The sequence below is a fragment of the Triturus cristatus genome, chromosome 8 (assembly GCF_964204655.1).
Source record: "Triturus cristatus chromosome 8, aTriCri1.1, whole genome shotgun sequence".
Classification (NCBI taxonomy): Eukaryota; Metazoa; Chordata; class Amphibia; order Caudata; family Salamandridae; genus Triturus; species Triturus cristatus.
In genome coordinates this window covers 1,277,563,308-1,277,583,433 of record NC_140591.1, presented here as the reverse complement: position 1 = coordinate 1,277,583,433, position 20,126 = coordinate 1,277,563,308, and the positions used below count along the sequence as shown (strand labels likewise).

Sequence of the window (20,126 nt, the reverse complement as noted above, 5' to 3'; positions counted from 1 at the left end):
CCGAATACTTAGCCATTAAAAGGTTTAAATTAATACTCTGGTCCACAGTTCCCATGCCCTTGCGAAAGCCATATTGAATATCACATAAAATTCCCCTGTCCTCAGCCCAATCCTGTAATTTGTTTAAAATGACTCTGCCAGCTATTTTCATTGAGGAGTCTAGCAGAGAAATCGGTCTATAACAGGCCGGGTTATCTCTATCTCCTTTTTTAAAAATTGGGACTAAAATTGAAACCAGCCACGTTGAAGGTAGGGGATTTTCTACGGAAGCATTGAAGAGTAAAGTTAAGAGTGGTCCCCATAGTTCCATGTTTGTTTTAAAAAGATCAGCAGGTACGCCGTCTGGGCCTGGTGCCTTGCCCCGTTGAGTCGACCTTATGGCCTCAATTACTTCCTGTACATCGAAAACCCGGTGTTTCTCGATTTGAGGTCCCTGGGGCAAGGGCATGTGTGGTTGATGCCCTGAGGAACCCAAAGCAACAACAAGACAGTCGTAAAGTTTGGTAAAGTGACTAATCCAATCACTTTCAGGGATTGCGATCTCGATATTGGCTCTATCTGAATTAAGTAAAAAGGGAGCGTTGACAGCCTTCCAGAAGGCCGCCGAGTCCTTCAACAAAGCTGCCTCATGTAGTGCCGACCACATTCACTTTTTTAGCTCTAGTTTCCTGTTATTCTGAGCTATTTTATACTCCCTTCTGGCATTCCTGATATTAATATTGTTTTTAGGTTTAGTATGTAGGACAGACTTCAACTTTGCGTGGGCTTGAGTGCATAACTGGTCAAACCAACCGTGCTTCACAGGTTTACTTTTGTTGGTTTCAACAAAGAGAGCGGTCTTAATGGTTGCAGTGATTATAGAGAAATTATCCACTATAGAACTTTTATCGGCCTCCTCGTTTAGGCAAAGCAGGAAATTTGAACGACACACAGTGAGTACTTTATTCAAAAGATCTTCGTGGTTCACACGATCCCAACTTAAGGCATAGCCATTCTGCCTACTAAGATTAATATTATCAATATTATTAATGTTCGGACCCCTTGGTCTTACAATTTGGCATTGTGTCAGAATATTAATGCTTATAGGAAAATGGTCACTTAAGGCCATGTCGTGAGTACTAAAATTCTTTAGTCTAGAGGAATGCCTATTGGACATCAGAATAAATCTATTGTGGATAGGACACCACGGCCATTGAAGGTTGGGGAAAAGTCAATCATGGGGTTAGTTAACATGTTACAAAAACCCAGGTCGGTAGTTAGCAGTATGTCATTAAATAAATCCCCTTGAACCGTATGTGCGAAATGCGAAAGGCAATCTTCGTCATCATAATCAAACATTAGGCCACAAGTCCCTTTACCTGTGTGTTTACATAGGGAGCAATTAAAATCACCCCCCCATAACGTAATTACATCCTTGTCCATTGGATCTTGGGAGCTCTCCAAACCATTTAACAAAGATTTCAGAATGCTTGCGAGGAGATTTTGTGGAGAGTTGTTATAAAAATTAACAATGATCATCTTCACATGTTGGACACAAGTTAGGCCAATGATTTGGTAGTGAGGGTCATCCCAAAAACTACATTTGTCATAGTTCACAAGATTAGAGATATAAGTACAAAGACCTCCCCTTGCTCTTCCGCTAGAAGATGGGACAGCTGAAGTAAAAAAAGTTCGGTAACCAGCTAAATGAACAGGCTCTAATAGCCAGGTTTCTTGTAAGCAGAGGATATCGTAATTCCTTGTAAACTCCAACCACAAATCATTATTAGACTTCGAATTTAGCCCTGCAACATTCCAGTACAAAATATGAAGACCCTCATGACCCACTCTGGATATATTGTTGTACCCCCGACTTCCAGGGCCCGGGTTTACTAACTGTGTCATTGAATGTGGGGGGGTTTGAATATCAGTAATGGGCCCTTGGCCCTGGGTCGTGTTATTATCTGTAGGAGGAATTATAGGGGTCATGAGATCAGGACTAAAGCTATCAATACCAATCGGGAGGCCAAGCCCAACACAAATAGTCAAGCTCCACATTGGCGACGAAGGTGGGCGCCCCTGCCCAGTGTATGCTGTCTCCCTACCGCTGTGCACAGCTGACCAGCACTGCTATCCAGGTGCCTGCTCCCCGCGCCGAGGATCGTCGCACTCCCGCCGACTCCGGGAGGCCACACGTGGGCGGCAAGCGTCTGCAGCCGCGTCCTTCCTGGATCATCACCGTCCAGGTACCCGGCATATGTCCTCGCATCGCCCGCTGGCTCCACTGAGCAGGTCTACGCTCGCACACAACACTGCCGACAGCATGTGCTCGTGCACATCGTCCTGCCGAGGCACTCTGGCTGTCCCGTTCTGCCTCACCAAGATACGTCACGCCACGCCACCTGCTGGCCCAAGGTGGTTACTGCATGCTACAATCACCCTGTGCATCGAGGCTGCTTTTGCTGCTGGGAGGTGCTGGGAGATACCCTTGCACATATCCTGCTGCCTGCAAACTGTGCAACCCTGCATGTTCCCTTCCTTATATCTGAGGGGAGGAGAGAGCTGGCCTGCTGTGGGTGCAACCCATCACCCTGACACTGTCTCCAAGCCCCCCTGGGGTAGGAGCCTCTGAAGCAGCCTGATAAGCCAAGCGCGCAGCGCCTCTCAGCGCCGGTGGACATCATCTATTTTGCAGAGAACATCACTGGACTGACAACGCCGAGGTGCCAGAATGTTGCTCCCTGCTGCGGCAGCCGCGCCTCCAGCCCAACAGAACACGCCTCCTGCACAGTAAGTGCCACAACACGCGCAGATCACAGCACTGCCCCCATTCAGTGAACTCATTCATCTTGCGACAGCGTCACCAAGGTGGACAATCTGGATTGGCAAGCTCAACAACTACTTCACCGCCACTCGTGAGATGGACGGTGCAGTGAAAAGGTCGCTACTGCTCCATTTTGGGGAAGAAGAAATATACAAGCTGTTTGCACATCTCCCGGACACCGGTGCCCCTAACGATTATGACAAAGCAGTCAGGGCATTAAATGCCCATTTTGACTCGCAACTTAACCCAGATTACGAGCGTTTCAAGCTCCGTCAGGCGTGTCAGAGAGAAGGGGAGACTATGGACGCTTTCCACACTCGTTTGCGAGAATTGGCCAGTACCTGCACGGACGACGACCAAAATAAGGAGGTAAGGGCCCAAGCAATCCAAGGGCGCCGCAACAAACATTTTCGGACCCTCATACTGCGACAAGCAGGAATCATCCTGGAGGACATTCTTATCCTAGCACGGTCGCATGAACTTTTAGATGCCATAGCCACAGTCATGGACGCCGCGCTTACCCAACAAGCAGAAAAGCCAGTAACAATAAAGACTGAATGAGCGGATGCAATACGCACCCCAGCCAGAGGCACCCGAGGACGATGGCCGACCAGAAACCCGCGTGGATCGCGCTGTGGCTACTGCGGGAATGAAGAATACCCACCTGAGGAATGCCCTGCACAAGGCCGGACATGCTCCAAATGCGGCATCCCCAATCACTATGCAAGCGTCTGCAGAGGAGGGGCCCGAAGCAGAGGAGCCCGTGGAAGACGACCGCCATCCAAGGCAGTGCGACAGTTATCACTCGATGAAGCGGACAATTCCAAAGCAGCTAAGTCGCCAGACAATCGGAGGCAGTACCTAGAAGACTCATCTACGGAGGACGAGGCTGAAGCTTACATGATATCATTCGCAAGTGATCTAAAATGAAGACGGAGACCCCAACCGGCGTGCGCCATCGAAATCACAGGATCACCAGTGACGGCTCTAATCAACACAGGAGCGTCCGTAAATGTAATGGGCTGTCAGCACTACAAGCAACTGAAGCCGAAACCTGTATTAACCTCGTCAAGTGTGAAAATCCTGACATACGGAAGCCAAATACCGTTACCTCTAAAAGGGAAGATGATGGTTCAAGTCAAGTCAGACACGCACGAGGTCGCCACGACATTCCACGTCATAGACCGAGAAGCAGACATCTTAGTAAGCAGCCACGCAGCAGAAGACCAGGGTCTAGTGACATTCACCAACGCAGTGAAGACCCTGGAGGCCGACGACATACTTGAGCTGTTCCAACAACTCTTCAAAGGTCTTGGGTGTATGAAGAGAAACCCTGTAAAGCTGCACATTGATAAGGCGGTAAAACCCTACGACACCGTCGCATACCTTGCCATCTCAGGCCACTCATTGAGCAAGAGCTGCAGAATCTAGAACAGCAAGGAGTGATCGAAAAGGTCACAGGACCGACGCCATGGGTGTCGCCCATGGTCATTGCTGAGAAACCGAAGCAGCCAGGGAAAATACGTCTCTGCATTGAAATGCGCATGCCGAATCAAGCAATAAAGCGAGAGCGACACCTCACCCCAACGGTCGACGACATACTGGCTGATCTAAACGGATCCCGGTGGTTTTCCAAACTCTATCTCAACGCGGGATATCACCAGTTGAAGCTTGCGGAGGAACGCAGATATATTACGACTTTCTCAACTCACCTGGGGCTACGCCGCTACTAAGGATTAAACTTTGGCATATCTTCGGCAGCAGAAATTTTCCAAAATGCAGTCCGGGAAATGCTGTCAGGGCTTCAGGGAGTTCTCAACGTCAGTGACGATATACTCATTCACTCAGCCACACTCGAAGAACACCATCGCCGTCTCAGGGCCACTTTGCAACGCCTAGTTGACCATGGTGTGACCCTACACCGGGACAAATGCCAATTCTTCCAAAAGTCCATTGAATTCTTTGGCTACGTATTCAGCCAAGATGGAGTGCAGGTAGACCCCAGGAAGTCGCAAGCTATCCAACAAGCACCAGCACCCAGCACGGCGTCAGAAGTTCAGAGCTTCTTGGGCATGGCCACATACTGCGGACGGTTCATACCCAACCTTGCTACTGTGGCTGAACCTTTAAGAGCTCTCGCCAAAAAGGAGGCCGTGTGGAAATGGGGAAAAGAAGAAGCATTCCAAAAAGTAAAGTCGACCCTGTTGAGCAAAACCACCATGGCCTATTTTGACACTGCCCAGCGGACAGAAGTAGTGGTGGATGCAAGCCCCGTAGGATTGGGAGCACTCCTCGCCCAAGAAATAGTGCCCGGAAAGTGGGTTCCCCTTGCCTTCGCAAGCAAAGCGCTTACACCAACCGAAGCTTGTTACTCCCAAATTGAGCGAGAAGCACTAGCCATCAAATGGGCTTATAATCACTTTCATCTGTATATCAGCGGACACCCTTTCAAGATTGTAATTGACCACCAGCCACTGCTTCCTCTGTTCAGAGGCACCGCTCCACACCCACCTCCCAGAATCGAAAATTGGGCAATACAATTACAGCATTACCAAATGGAAATAGAATACAGACCCAGAGCCAAAAATCCTGCTGACTTTCTGTCCAGGCACCCGTTAGATGTCCTTCCAGGCAGCACCAGACAAGAACAACGCACCGAGGAATACGTATGCATGCTGTCTCAATGGGCCTGTCCACGAGCCCTTACCGTAGAGGAGATAAAAGCAGAAACGGACAATGATGCAGTCCTTCAAAAAGTACTAGCAGCCATACGCAGTGGGTCATGGAAAGGTTTCCTCCAAGGCATCACAGGATGGAACGAACCAGACCAAATCCGGCTAGGAAAGATGTGGAGGGTCCACGACGAATTAAGCACTACCGACAGTGTTGTTGTACTTCGAGGGTCACAGATCATCATCCCGGTAGGCCTCCAGGAACGAGCGACCGTTCTAGCACACGAAGGACATCAAGGTACAGTGAGAATGAAGTCACAGATGCGAGAGAAGGTGTGGTTCCCTGGTTTAGAAGCAGCCGTAGATGCCGTTGTAAGACATTACCGGGCCTGCCAGCTCACCAGCAACCCCGAAGCACCAGCACCAGTGATAACAGAAGATCCAGCATCATCCCCGTGGTGGTGGGTGAGCCTAGATTTCGGGAGCTTCCCAGACGGAAGGGTCACCGCTGTCCTAGTCGACAGTTACACAAAGTACCCTATTGTAGAGGTAATACCGTCCACATCATTCAACCATCTGCAACCAGTGCTCGAGAAGGCATTCGCTCTTTTTGGACTGCCTCAAGTCGTGAAAACCGACAACGGGCCACTGTTCCAAGGGGGAGAGTTCAAAGAGCTGCTAACGCAACTAGGAATCAAACACTACCGCATCACTCCACAATGGCCTCAAGCCAATGGTGAAGCAGAACGCTTTATGCGAACACTAAATAAAATCCTTCGGATATCAGCAGCAGAACAATCTGACCCAGAAATGACACTTCACCGGTTCTTGAGAGACTATCGCAGTACCCCACACTGCACTACACAACGGTCGCCGTGGGCCCTCATGCTGGCCGGGCCCCGGCGAGACACCATTCCAGTGGCTGAGAACTGGACACCCGAGCCATACAATCCTGTTGATGCACAAACTCGACGAAGAACCACTAACAATAAAGCTAGCAGCCGGAGAAGAGCACGGCTGAGGGTCATAGCACCTGGATGCACCATCCTAGTGCACCACCGTCGCGGCGGAGGGAAATTCCGCACAGTATATGAGCCCGGACTGTGGACAGTATTGAACATTAACGGAACAGCCCTCACCGCCAAGAAGGGAGGAGAGATCATCACCCGGAACATCTCCTGATTTAAACAAGTACCACCAGACGATACCGAGCCGTTGCACCCCAGCGGACTAGGTGATGAGGACCCCAAAGCGGCAGTCTGTCACCACAATCTGACAGCGCTCAAAGCCAGGTTCCCGAAACTTTCGCTCCAACCCCGGATGGTGGACAACCTAATATCATGGAAGCACCGCCAGCCGCCATCCCGATGAGAGGTCAGCGAGATGCACAAGGCTGGTACAGCTTAAGACCAAACCCTAGGCCGAGTAAGAAACTGGCAGACTTTGTATGTTGACCCATCGTTGATATACCCGTTGAACACAGTTTTGGGATGGGATGTAGCAGTCTAGTTGTTCCCCCTTAAGACTGCCCCCATAGCCCGGAAACACACACACACTTTGTAGCATTCTCTGGCCAGGCATGGCCAGAGAGCTTAAATAAACGAACGGAGGTCGCACAGGACTTCCGGCCCATACAGTAGACTAAGTGTGCACATCGTTATTTATGGGTCCTGTATGCCTGCGCAAACATAGCAAATAGTCAAGCTCCACAACGAGCACCGTGACTTTCTTCCAAGATGGTAGTACAATCCTAACCCAGGAATGCACTGGCATATAAATAATCCAGCAGGAATTGTACATTCCTAACTGTACAACTGCACGGCCACTACATATCCACACACCTGCATTACTGGGCTAGTGCTGTGCTCAGAGCCTCTTTATATTAAAGTGCTGGATATTACAGGTTACCTGTGGTGACTGAACTTTACTGTAAACACTCTGATAGCTCCTTTCACATGGTGTGCTAAAATGGGCCTGTAACGGATAATCATTTTGTCGAGTTTTCCTTCAAAGGGCAAACAAAAATCAATGTTGGTCTGTCCCCTAGGGGACATAACTAGCATAACTAGCAATAAGGAGTTGGTGCATTAGCACCGGAGGGGCGAGGAGTGTGAGGGACTCACTGCATCCCAATCATTATTGTCGTTTACTACCTCAGTACCATGCTGGGGTCCAGTTTTTATTGCTTGTTTTAAACCCCATACCAACCTTGCTACGTCACTGTTGGCCTTGCTGCCATCTATCAGAGCGTAAGCATGTGCAGTAAACATTGCCCAACAATATGGACAGGTGATGACATTACACCGTTACTAATGCAGCTGTACCACATGGGAACTCACTGTTGCACACTTGTCATTGTCTGCTTCTTGTGCAATTGTGTTCTGACTGTGTTCTGTTTTTTAGATCTCGGATGTATATAAGACCTCACCAGCCCTTGGACATTACTTTACATCTGCCAACGTTATTTCCCTGAGGTAAGAAATAGGAATCTATACAGATAACATGTAAACAACAGACTTCTAGGGGCAAAGTGTGAATTTACGGCAAATCTTGTCAGTGTGCTTTGTCACTGAATTTTTCAGCGTCTGTACCGGGGTCATTACGGTTTACAAATCGCTTAATCTCCAGTCAATTCAAGTGTTTAACATTCCAACCATTGAATGCTGGAAGCCAATATAAGCAGCTCAAAAACAATTTACGTCAGGATTCATGAAGGATATAGTGAAAAACAAACACAGATTAGGTGGTATTCAAAAGATAAAATAAGTTGTTAACGAACAAAAAAACTTTCACAAGAGAGGTACGCAACATAGGCTTTAGCGAAAGGTGGTGAGTGGAATATAAAGTGCAAACCTGTGCCAGACATGTTACAGAAAAAGAAGACGAAAGCCCTCATGACGAGCGGCCCCGTGAATGGATCACACCTCATGAAATCTGACTCTGACGAGTTGGAATGTATTGGGTGCGATACATTCTAGTCAATGATAACTTTTTAGGGACTATTCGATGTTGGTTTTTACTGCACCACAGTTCTCATGTTCTGTTAACCCGTTCCGTGCTCATGACGGAACCACGCCGTCATGAGCCACGGGCGCCGTGTGCTCATGACGGAGTGGTTCCGTCATGCTGCGGCCGTTGGCGGCCGCTCCGCCCACGCGGCGCTAATTCCCCGCCTGTGCGGGCGATTAGCGCAGTGGGTGGAGTCATGACGGAACCACTCCGTCATGAGCACAGCTCAACCGTGACTCATGACGGAGTGGCTCCGTCATGAGCACAGCGCCACCGCACTGCCCACAAAACCCCCCCCCCCCAGCGCTGTGGCAGAATTCCTGCCGCAGCCAAGGGGTTAAAATTATAATGTATGTGGCAAAGCTGTTATTGCCACATTTGTAAACAAGCATTTAAAAGCCATTCGATGTGGCTCTTTATAGTGCGCTTCAGTAAGACACAAAGAAGAGGGCCGGCCCCACGTCTGCAATAACAGTACAAACTTCTCTACGTCAAAGAAATGGTACAGCAAAGACGAGGATGACCACTTCACTCCAAGTGATTACGGACATTGTCTCCAGTCCTGAAATTTTCCAAAAGAAATTATTCAGTTCAGCTGTTACTCTAACTAGTCCAATGGAAGCAAAAAAAGACTCCAACACCCAGGATGCATAAGGATATCACAAAAAAGTTCAGGATTGGAAACAGAGACCTAGAGGGTTGATGGTCATCTTCAGCACCGACAGCAGCAGTCGAGCTTCCTCACTGCATGATGTAACACCCTAAGTGCCCAAGGGTATGTCCAGATGTAGGTTCTGTGCTCACTGTGCCACTGGAATCAAGCGAGACCCGACTGAAGAGCCCCATTCAAGGCAAACCCGGTCTTCGGTTGGTGGTGTTCAGGTGCAGGGAGTACCTGGCCTGGAAGTTCATGCTGGAGTCTTTCCATTGGAGCAGGGTCAAGATTGATTGCAAATGGCTGGGTCCAAACCAAGAAGGCATGGTCTTCAAAAGAACGGTGGGTCGACCGCTAACCCCAGTGATTGCCAGTGGCTAGACTTACTGCAAGCGTTCCTCCCATCACCGTTTGTGTGCCTGATGTTGGATTGTTAGTGCATTGTGATGTAGTGTTCTTCAAAGAGGTGAGTCTTAAATTTAGGTGGGCGAGTCAACAAATTAACGGGGAGAGCCGAGCCAGAACCGAGCTGTGGGTCTGGCTCGAAACTTAGAGTCCATGTACGAGCCCTGAAAATGCTTGCTAAGTAAATCATAGAACAAACATCATGTAAAATATGATAAAATCTCTTTAAAGTTCTAAACTGTTTATTTCTTTAGCATGTGGAAACGTGGACCTTAATACGTCACATTATAACACTGCACCGAGAATTACTTTATTAAAAGTGGTCATTTTTAAACATGAACATTTAGTGAACTAAGAGGCAAGACAATTGTCAGGTAAAACCTGCACTGACTCAAGAATATTACATTAAATTATGTTAAGGCTGTTTACTCAGCTTTTTGTGCACCGTTCAGCAGTTTCTATATAATATGAACTCTGCCCGAAGCTTTTGGAGCACTTTACATAAGCACCCGTTACATTAGACAGGGTCACCCTTCTTTGCTTATAGAGATGGGGAAATAAAGTGATTAGCCAGAAACACAGGATGTTGAGCGGTGCTGTGACTTGAACCAGGTTCCCCAGGTCCAAAATCAACAGCTCTGGTCCTCACGCCACATACAGAGTACCAGGAGGGAGGCAGAAACCACATGTAAGCTCGGCTCGTTATGGGCTTGAGGTTCCAACAGGACCTCGAGCAGAGCCAGAGCCAGGCTTCAGGCTCGAGCTTGTTGTTTCTTGCCCACCCCCAGGTCCAACTCATAATCCTCTATTTGTTGGCCAAACAGATACTTAAATATAAAGAGGTCTAAGTATGAACAAACATTGATATCCTGACCTTATAAACTATGCTTAATTACACCTGCTACTTCCCCTTTTGAAACGGCCTCTGCCTTTGTATACCACCAGCAAGATCAGTAGTGTGACACAGCTGTGTTTGTTATACTTCTTCACAGGATGTTACAAAAGGGTTTATGCATACACCAAGTCTAGATCTGCAGCACTCTAGATGCACTTTCTATATACATTTTATGTACAATATTTTGAAACAAATCATTAACATAGTTGCATCTTGCCACTCATAAAATTGATACCGTGTTGTCCTAAAGTGTTAGTAATTGTGAGCACTTGTGACCTTTATTATGTACATGCCACTGTTTTAGATATTATTACTTTAAAATCTACTACATTAAATACTACTGTTGCATTTATTGCTCATTCCAATTGCGTCTCTGCGTGATATACTTCATATTCCTCTGTATGTTCTACAGAAATATTGCTTGGCTGGCAGAAACGCCTTTTTATCGATGAATGTAACAAAACATGCATGTATAACCACAATGCCATTGAAGCTTTACAGAGACGTATTTCCATCTTTTTGCAGTGAGGATAATAACATTGCCACATATCATCTGCAGTTTACAGTACCTCCAGGAGCTAGTAATTTTCTCAAGTACACAATGAGCGAAGAATTTGTCGGTGGTGTCCTGCGACAGGATGTTTACGATCAAGAACACACTGATTGCAAACCAGTGTTGCTTGATCCATCTTCAATTACTCTGTCCTGTAAGTGTCAAAAATTATTTGTATTTAATACACAGTAAAATGTTAATGTTTAGTAAATCATAAATCGCCGCCTTGAAGAAAGAGGAAAACCCAATGAGAAAGTAATTATAAATATTTCCTACCTGTCCAGTGTTTGCTCCTCTTCTTTACCACATATTTCAATTCCTTTGTTCTGTATCAAATGCATTTTCTATCTCCTTTGGCTCAAATCGGCAGTGGCTGTCACATACTGATCCCATGAGCATGGCCTTTGGAGGAGACACTGATTCATCAAGGCTACATTTCATCTAGGGCATGCATTTTCCTTTTATGCACTCGTAATGTGGCATATTGTGCTTCACAAACGTACTCCAGAGTGTGTGCAAAGTGGCCCATATTTAAAATATTACCTATTCTCTCAAGATAATTCTATGTTGTTTCAGCTGTCTTTATTGCTTTATGCTGTCTTACCTGACTCCTTGATACAAGAAGCATCTCTGCACCCATTCCCATTTGCACTGCCACAGATTCCTGCACCTTGATATCACAGGGATTATCTCCTACCTGACAAACTCAGCTCACATGCCCTATTGGGGTGACACGCTCCACACATTATAACCACCATATAAGATCTTGAGCTGTTCTGGCCAGGCACAAGCAATGGGGAAGGATGCTGTGAAGAAAGTCATTGTGTATGCTGTGCAGACACAGAAAAGGGCCTGTGAACGTTTTCATCTTTCTGCACAGAAAGAAATCCATGATCAACCTTGTATATAAGTCTAACAGCCTCAGGCCACCACATATTTAAGGGTGGGGGTTACAATACGAACAGCACAAGTTCACGATGATACATACCCAAGTTTCACAACCCAGCTGAATACTTTACATACAAACCACAGCCATATTCAACTCAGAAAACATTTATTAAAGAAGAACATACGAACTGCAGTTTATAGCACGCCAATCTGGTGTCAGTTATAGACTAGTCATTGACACCATAAAAACCACTCCAGAAGGTGGATACACTTGCGGTGGTCAATTCAATGATTCAAAGACCATGATGAACAGCTTTCTAATAGAGAAGAAAAAGATAGGTTTTGCATCACTCAAAGCTTTCAAGGGAATTGACCTTGAGATTTCCCTCACTACAGAAGAACTAACCTTGCATTGTGCTAGGATTGCGACTGCTCAAAGAATAAGACTGCTTGGGTCGAACTGGCTCCCTCAGACATCCAGGAAGTTTAGGCATCAAGACAAAGTCCGCAGAAAGAATATTGCATCTGTCAAAACAGTAGCACAGGCAGGCTAACAGAACCCTTGGTCAAGTCTCTACAAGAAAGGTGAGGCCAGAAAGGGTCCAAGATTGTTCTGGGTCTCTGTGTTCAAAGTACAGTGCCTCGTTGTCATTGATAAATATGCCCAGTACAAGAAAGTTAAATAGTACTAACACTATGGCCACTGCTGTCATCATGGATCTGGACACAAAATGCTTGATTTTTGATATTGCACCAGCAGTTAAATAAATCTGGCAGTGCAAAAAAGCTTCAACAGTTTGCCAACTATTTAGGTTTCCAGCAATGGAAGGGTAATTTTGAGGCCAATATCCAACAAAATTGTCTTACAATTAACCTAAACCATTGAGAAAGCAACTCAAGTTACGCAGATGACAAAATCATCCCTCAAGCAAGCTCTCTTTCAAGAGCAGAGTGACTAACATAACTGTGTACTTACTGCAACCAAGTGTTTCATCGTTATGATGCTTGGTTGTGGTATGTAGGTATGACTTTCAGACATTTTGAGCCAAGCCTTGATCCCATTATGTTGCCTTGCAGCTGGATGGCAGTCCTGAAAAGGGATTCCCTTAGGAGTCAAGAAGTCCGATCCGTGTGTGGATGATGGCATCCTAATAAGATGGCTCCATCCCATTTCTCAATTTCCTGAGCTCAGAGCTCCATGATCACTACTGCAAGGGATGGCAAAAGGATCACGAGGATTATGTGTAACTTCCAAGTTTTCAAGGTGGTGTCTCCAGCTTACGGGACATAAAAAACAGGAACTAATGTAGTCCAGCAGTGAGAGGTTGCATTTCAATACTTCCGATTCCTCTCCCAGCAATTATATTTTGACTTGATGCATTCAATGTTCTGAAAGAGGGATTGGGGCCATTTTGTAAGTCCAAGTAGGATGCAGCGTCCTCATTTCTTGGCAATGAGATACAGGTTAATGGGAGGAAAAAGGATATGCTTGGTAGAGCAGGAGAGGATCACTATGAACAGTTCTCAGATTCTCACCAGAGCTTTAAGTTAGGTTGCCCAGTGTGCTAGTTCCAAGTTTTAGGCGAGTCATTTTTGAAAATGATTAAACAGTTCATTCGACATCCAAACGCCTAAGTGCCTGTATTACATAAAACTCCATGAGAGGGGAGGTTTGCCAATCTCCTAAAAAAAGAGACCAAATAGTGGAGTGGCAATTAAATGCAGTTCTGACCTCTCTGACTGATCTAGGCAAGGTACAGTTTTCAGTGAACTTGCTTATGGATTATATGTTTTAAAAGGCATATGTTCCCAAAATCTTTTGTCAAAACATAATGGTTTTTAGAAAAATTGATCATCCTCTAACCCTAATTATTGCCAATGCCACCTTCAAATTTCTTTTATCATTCCTTACAATGTATCCCAAGTGTACTAAGTCAAAATGCCTCACATTTGCTTTCATCCATGCTTTTCTCTTTTTAACTTCAAACATTTGTATTCTCCTGTTGATATCAATAATATTTTCCTTCAACCTTTACTATTTAACTAATTGTAATACATTTACATGTATTAGTTGATCTTCATTTGATATGCGCACGAATAAATGCTTTATATGGTGGTTCCTTTTTCACTGTAATGAAGTCAATGAGCATTACCTTTTGTTCGAGATACGTCCGGTTGTGGATTCTAACATCTGTTACATCATCATCTACTATTCATATAGCGCCATTAAATAGCACCTTTGGTTGGTCGTGTGGAATTCTAAATTGGAGAAAGTTATTCCTTAATGACCTCATTACAGTGAATAAGGAAACACCATAAACAGGATTTATTAGTGCTGGTTGCCCCACTTTCAGTCTCTCTATAGTTTCTCTACAGTGTACTGTAAAAAGCCCCGAGAAATTCAAGCAGACAAAACACTTGTTGGCTGTGTACTTTGAGCGGGCACGACATAGAAAAAGATTAATTTCTTTCCTTTTTGGTTTTCATCCTTTGTCTGATCTTTGCACCAATTGCCTATATACATTGCAGAGTTGTATAAGATTTGTATATTGCTGTTACTTTGGGTTGTATCCAGTAGATTGGTGCAATGGTCCGATGACTTTTTTGTTCTGGATTTTTAATAGCAATTCCTATTTTTGTATTTTAAATTGAGTTTTGTATGGACAGTCAACAATGAATTCATGCTACATACATTGTAATATATTGTAATACCATTTGTAACTTTTTGTGTGATTTGCCTAATTGGGAGTGCTCTAGACGAGCCCTACATATGCTCATATCTGCCGAGAAAAATTGTTGAATAAACGACTTTCATACAGTATCATACATAAGGGCCCAGTAAGAAGATGGCATGGTGTAGTTATTAAAGATTTAAAGAGAATTATTCTGTTGCCATTTCATATCTTATGTTTTAAATTGTAATTTTTTATTGTAATTTCAGTTTTAAGGCGAGAATAAATGAAGAACCGAGGAACACGCATATTCTTCACAACGGGAAGAAAGAGCATGATACCAAAATGTCTTTCAACAAGGAAGAATACGTTGTGCCTGTCAATAATTACACTCTTACATACACTCTACAATGGTGCCTGAATTAAGACTTTGCATGGTGGTGTTACATAATATGCCCTACCTTTCTGAAATCACTCTATTTGCGTAATATGAAGTGTATATATTATATGCATATACTTGCAAAAAACACATCAAATCTAAAAAGATAACTTCTTATGAGGAATATTTTCTCATTGTTATCAAGAAAAAAACGCAACCTCCTTGTAAACTAGCGACCCTAAATATAGCTGTTTAATATACAATTATTATAGAAAATAAGCGTTTGTATGTGTTGTGATATGTTATTTATACACAGTATGAAATACAAGATACAGAAACCTTGGTGAATATTTAACTCTAAACCAAAAATATACATATATCTTGTTGTGCCAAAGAGTATTCCAAAAACCCGTAGTGTTTGTGAAAACAATTATGTTTATGAACGACCAAATTTAATTTTTATGTGTATGTGTTTATATATCTATATAGAGCAAATATTCTTATCAATAACATCTAATTAAAATGAAGTAAAAAATAACAATCTACAAAATATCAATAAACTAATATAACATGATACTAGAAACCCATATCTTCAAGGGCATCAAAATCCAAATGCTATGCATACGTTATAAGAATAGGCTGATCCTTCATGTGTTCTCTTTTCTTCTAAAAGTGGTCAGTTTGATGTTTAAAACTGTGGACGGTTAATAAAATGTATACTCAATTAAACTAAAAGGACCTTTGCAGAACCTGACTAAAAAACGAAAAAAAACACTAAACAATAATGAAGAGTGGCGTTTTTGGGAACTCCAATGGAACAATGTTAAGCTATTTAGGCAATCAGGATTACCTATCAGTGTATCTGCGGTGTGTAATGCTCTATCTGCTCCAGGCCTTCTGTGGATCCTGGTACCGGTGCTCTGTTCTTGTCTTCCTACCTGAAATGAGAAGGTGATGCAAAAGATGTCAGGAAGAAGACATGATCTGGAAAGTTTTGGGACCTGATTCACCGGAGAGACTATTATGGCTAGAGTGAATAAAACAAGTTCTTCCTTTAAACAAAGGATGTGCCCAATATAAGTTATGGATTAATGCATAGCCATTAAAGGGTATATGTTACAGCAGCTCCACCTCAGTCAGTTTCCCAATACTTAACTTTTTGTATGGTACAACATAAAGTAAGTAGGAAAACATAGGGTTTGCTGAGATGGGCACTGGGAACAATAATGACAAGTCTCCTGCCTCTTTACTTGCTTAGAGCAGACTCTGCAACAACAACATGGTTTCTAGCTGCTGCTGAAATGCCGTCAGCAAAGTGTCGATCCTGCCGTCTTGCCATGTCCTCCACAGCATATGAAGTAGGGGCTGCTGCTTCTGTAGCAGTAACACTTTCAATGACGGTTTGAAAATCAAGGTAAGGCTTGGGTCTTCTCATCGTGATATGAGAATAAACAACATATGCATTGTTTGTTGCCATCTGGATCAGGTGGGCATACAGCTTCTTATACTATCTGCGGATTTCATGACTCACGTTGTATGGCTGAAGAATCTGGTAATTCCTATTAACTCCGACCATGTACTTGTTGTAATTAAGTATGCAGGTGGCCTTGTGAACTTCAGCCAACTCATTCCAAGCCATCACGGAAGAATTGCTATCATCATGGGTTGTAGTGAGCATGTACAGATCACGCCTATCAGAGAACCTGACTGCAAGCAGTTTGTTGGAATGCAACTAAGTTATCTGGGATTTTTGGGGCTTCTTACAAACAAGCTCCTTCTGGAATCCTTTGCGGCGACATCAAACTGTGCCACATGCCAAAGTGGCAGCTTTGTACAGCTCACTGAACAGCTCTACTCCAGTATAGAAGTTGTCCACAAAAAGTTTGCAACCTTTATGAAGGAGTGGCTGGACAGGTTCCCATACAATCTTTGCTGTGACTCATAGTGTGGAAGGGCATTTTACAGAGTTTAGAGAGGAGTCCTTACCTGTTAACACTCTCAAACAGTATACATAGCCAGTAGAGCTCTCAAACAGCATGTACAACTTGATTCCATAAGAAGCTCTTCTGTTCTGTATGTACGGCCTGAACAGCAGCCGCTCTTTGTACAGTATCAAGAACTCATCAAAGGCTATATTCTTTCCATGAGTACAAATCTCTGAAAATCTTGCAGACATATGTTCCACGATAGGCTGAATATTCAACAAACTGCCTTGGTCTGGACAGTCCTGGGGCAACGCAGCAGCATTATCATTGAAATGCAGCATACGCTGCAATAGCAAAAAACTATTTCTGCTTGTGTATGGTGCAAAGAAGGGTGTTACTGAAACCTTGAGAGTTGCCCAGTAGAACTGCAAGCTTGGTTTGTGCACTATCCCCATTTTGAGGGAAAAGCCCAAAAACTTCTTCAACTCCTCAAGTGAAGTGGAAGTCTATTGGTGTGCCCTAGAATGAGGGCAAGAGTGCCTCCATTCTTCCTCAAATATTGTCTGCATGAAAATGTGTTTACTGCACAATTTTCTCAAGGACGTCAACATCCAAAAATGGATGTGGTCAATTGGCAAAAAATTTACTGACTTTACATCCAGCATCTCCAGTATATTAGGGAATTTGGGGCTGCACTAATTGGGGGCTGCCAAGAGAGCACTCTGTGCTTGCCGTCTCACGTGCCTGCTCTCTGGGAAGGTCTACCATGCTATGGTCGCGCCTCTGCACAAATTGTGCTTGCGATGGGATGTCACAACTACCAAGACCATGATCCTCAGAATCTCTGGAGGGTGAGTAATCGAATGGAACTCCACAGACTGAAAACTCACTTCCAGATTCGGCTTCATTTTCCTCTCCCTCAGATGCTGTTGCAGTATCTGATCCTGCCTCAAAGCTGTCCTCCATTACTTGAGTTAGGGTCTTGGCAGCAGTCATCCACAGAGACACCATTTCTACTGACTATCTAAAACATTTGTTCTTAAACACGGCTGTACGTAGAAAGCAGAAGTATGGGGCTAAATCAGTGGTGGCTGTGTGCATCTGTGAAATGTGTGCAACACAAATAAACAAAAAATCGTTTTGCTCATTTGATGCAGCTGTAGGTTCTCCAAAGACACTAAAAAAGAGAAACAAGATGCAGTATAACTTCACCTTGCCACATACCCAACACTACAGCACAATTCAAAGTACAAGGAGTGAGACCACTCCAGTCACTGTTCATTTAAAATGGCACTGGCATGCACCAGAGACAATTTTTAGGGAGGAGACAACTGAAAAAAACATATCTTACTCAGACAGGACCAGAATCTAGGCTTGGGCACAGCAATAAGTGGCCCCCATCAGCAAATGTGAGAGCGAACAACCATTAGCAAAGCCAAAAGACTGGCAGATATCACCAGATATATTTGACATTGCTCGTTTATTCATGGCTTATGAAAAACTGTATTGTTGCTGGAGCTGCTGGGCCACTGGCAGTATAAAAATAATTTCCTGAAGGCAAAGATCTCAAAAAGCACACATTCAGATAGCAGCCCCTGCAACATTGTGTGCAGGTGTGCTCCTTGTGAAGTGAAAGCTCAGAGTGCTATCACTAACAGTGAAGTTAACCAACAGCAGAAGTAGTCAAACCCATTGCCTCATGCTGTACAGGGTGGAAGAATAATGTGAGCGAAACAACAGACCAATCGATGAAGAGGGCTGTTCATAAAGCCCTTACTAGTATTTTCTTGAAATGTGTTTTCCACTTGGGGCGCCCAAATAGGCCCCCCAGAGCAAATCACACATTTAAAAATATATATATATATATGGGCCCAAAGGGGGTCAACCCATCTTTTTTTAAATGGATATTTTCCCCTGGGGGGGGGGGGGGGGGGGGCGGCGCCATTGTCCCCTTCTCCCAGTGGCATCACACTTCTATAAAATATATTTGGCCCACATGTCGGAAGGGCCAACCCCCCTGACTATTTCATTTTCGTTTTTACTACGTGATTGTGCCCCTAGGGGGAAAACACTTATTTTTTATGGTCAATGGGCAAACACCCATGGGGGCACTTTTTGGGAATAACACAGATCTCTGGGGGCCTAGTAGGGTTACTGGTTGTGGATTGCGGTGCAACTGCAATCCTTAACCGGGAAACCGTTTCTGGAAGGCATTGTTAGAAAGGAGAGACTAGCAGACATACTTACAAAAGCCAAGCTTGAGTGACATAGGAAGCTTTAGGTCTGGCTTGAACTGGTAGACCTATTGTTTCCAGTGTACAGAAAGTGACCTTTAGGTCAGCCTTCTTCTATTGGTTTGAGGCGTTGTAAATTACTCTTTAAATTAGCCCAAAGGAAAGAAGAATTTCACTCTCACAATATGCTCTGGATCACTTTGTTTATCATTTTGCTTTAAATGATGTGGATCCATTGTAGAACATTATTGACTACTTTAAACCTGAAAGCACATTCAAATATCACACATTCTGGATCTCATACATGCATTGCAAACAGAAAACAATCCTTTTTTCGTTTTTAAGTGCAGTAGGCTTTTATTAATTAAACAAAAAGCTTTTCTCAGGAATGAAATGTGAGGCTGACCTTAAGATGGCCCCTTATTGTTTTTAGGTCGAGCCTGTAGCAGCGCGCATGCGGTGCTCTGGCGAGACTTTTTGTAAGGGGCTTTGAAAAGCTCACCACACGCTTGTGCGTGTGGTTTTGTTTTCGTCACAGGCTATTGGCTTTTGCGTGTGTCTTTCTAAAAAAGACAGCACGCATTTGGGCAAAGGCGGGTGCATGTCCTGCCTTTGCTCCGCCCACGGCCTATTGCTTGCGGTTACCCGCACAGGTGGCATCTGTTTGCAATTATCGTGCCCAAACGTGTGCGCGATAGTTGAAAACAGATCTCTCGCTGTGGCGCGTGCACCACTTGCGGGACGCTGCAGTTGCTTTCATTTTTGCCGTGGTGTCGGGCCAGTTGGGTCGGGTAGAGTGGACAGGATTCAACAGGCTTCTGGCACACCAGGCTATCTATGGCTTACTGATTCTCAGCAATCAGACTCCGCCGCGTGTCCCTTCTACTGTGGGAAATTTCAGGGATTTCAGCTTTGGCAGGCGTAGGGTAAATGGGCGCAAACGTCCTGCGAGCCTGTCCCATGTGATACTGGTGACTGTTTAGGGGGGCTAAGAGTGGCTGCACAGGTGGATGACTGTGATCGTTATAGCTTTTCT

General features: G+C 44.6%; 1 protein-coding gene across 1 annotated transcript in view; it reads left to right on the top strand.

Annotated features, from left to right (window-relative positions):
- C8H3orf52 (chromosome 8 C3orf52 homolog) overlaps positions 1 to 15,666 on the top strand; it is a 162,497-nt gene extending 146,831 nt beyond the window's left edge. The window contains exons 5-7 of the mRNA XM_085623003.1: positions 7,879 to 7,949; positions 10,965 to 11,146; positions 14,822 to 15,666. Of these exons, the coding sequence (XP_085479129.1) occupies positions 7,879 to 7,949; positions 10,965 to 11,146; positions 14,822 to 14,838 (270 nt within the window). The 3' untranslated portion in view covers positions 14,839 to 15,666. The remainder of the gene's footprint in view (positions 1 to 7,878; positions 7,950 to 10,964; positions 11,147 to 14,821) is intronic.
- Positions 15,667 to 20,126: the final 4,460 nt, after the last annotated feature.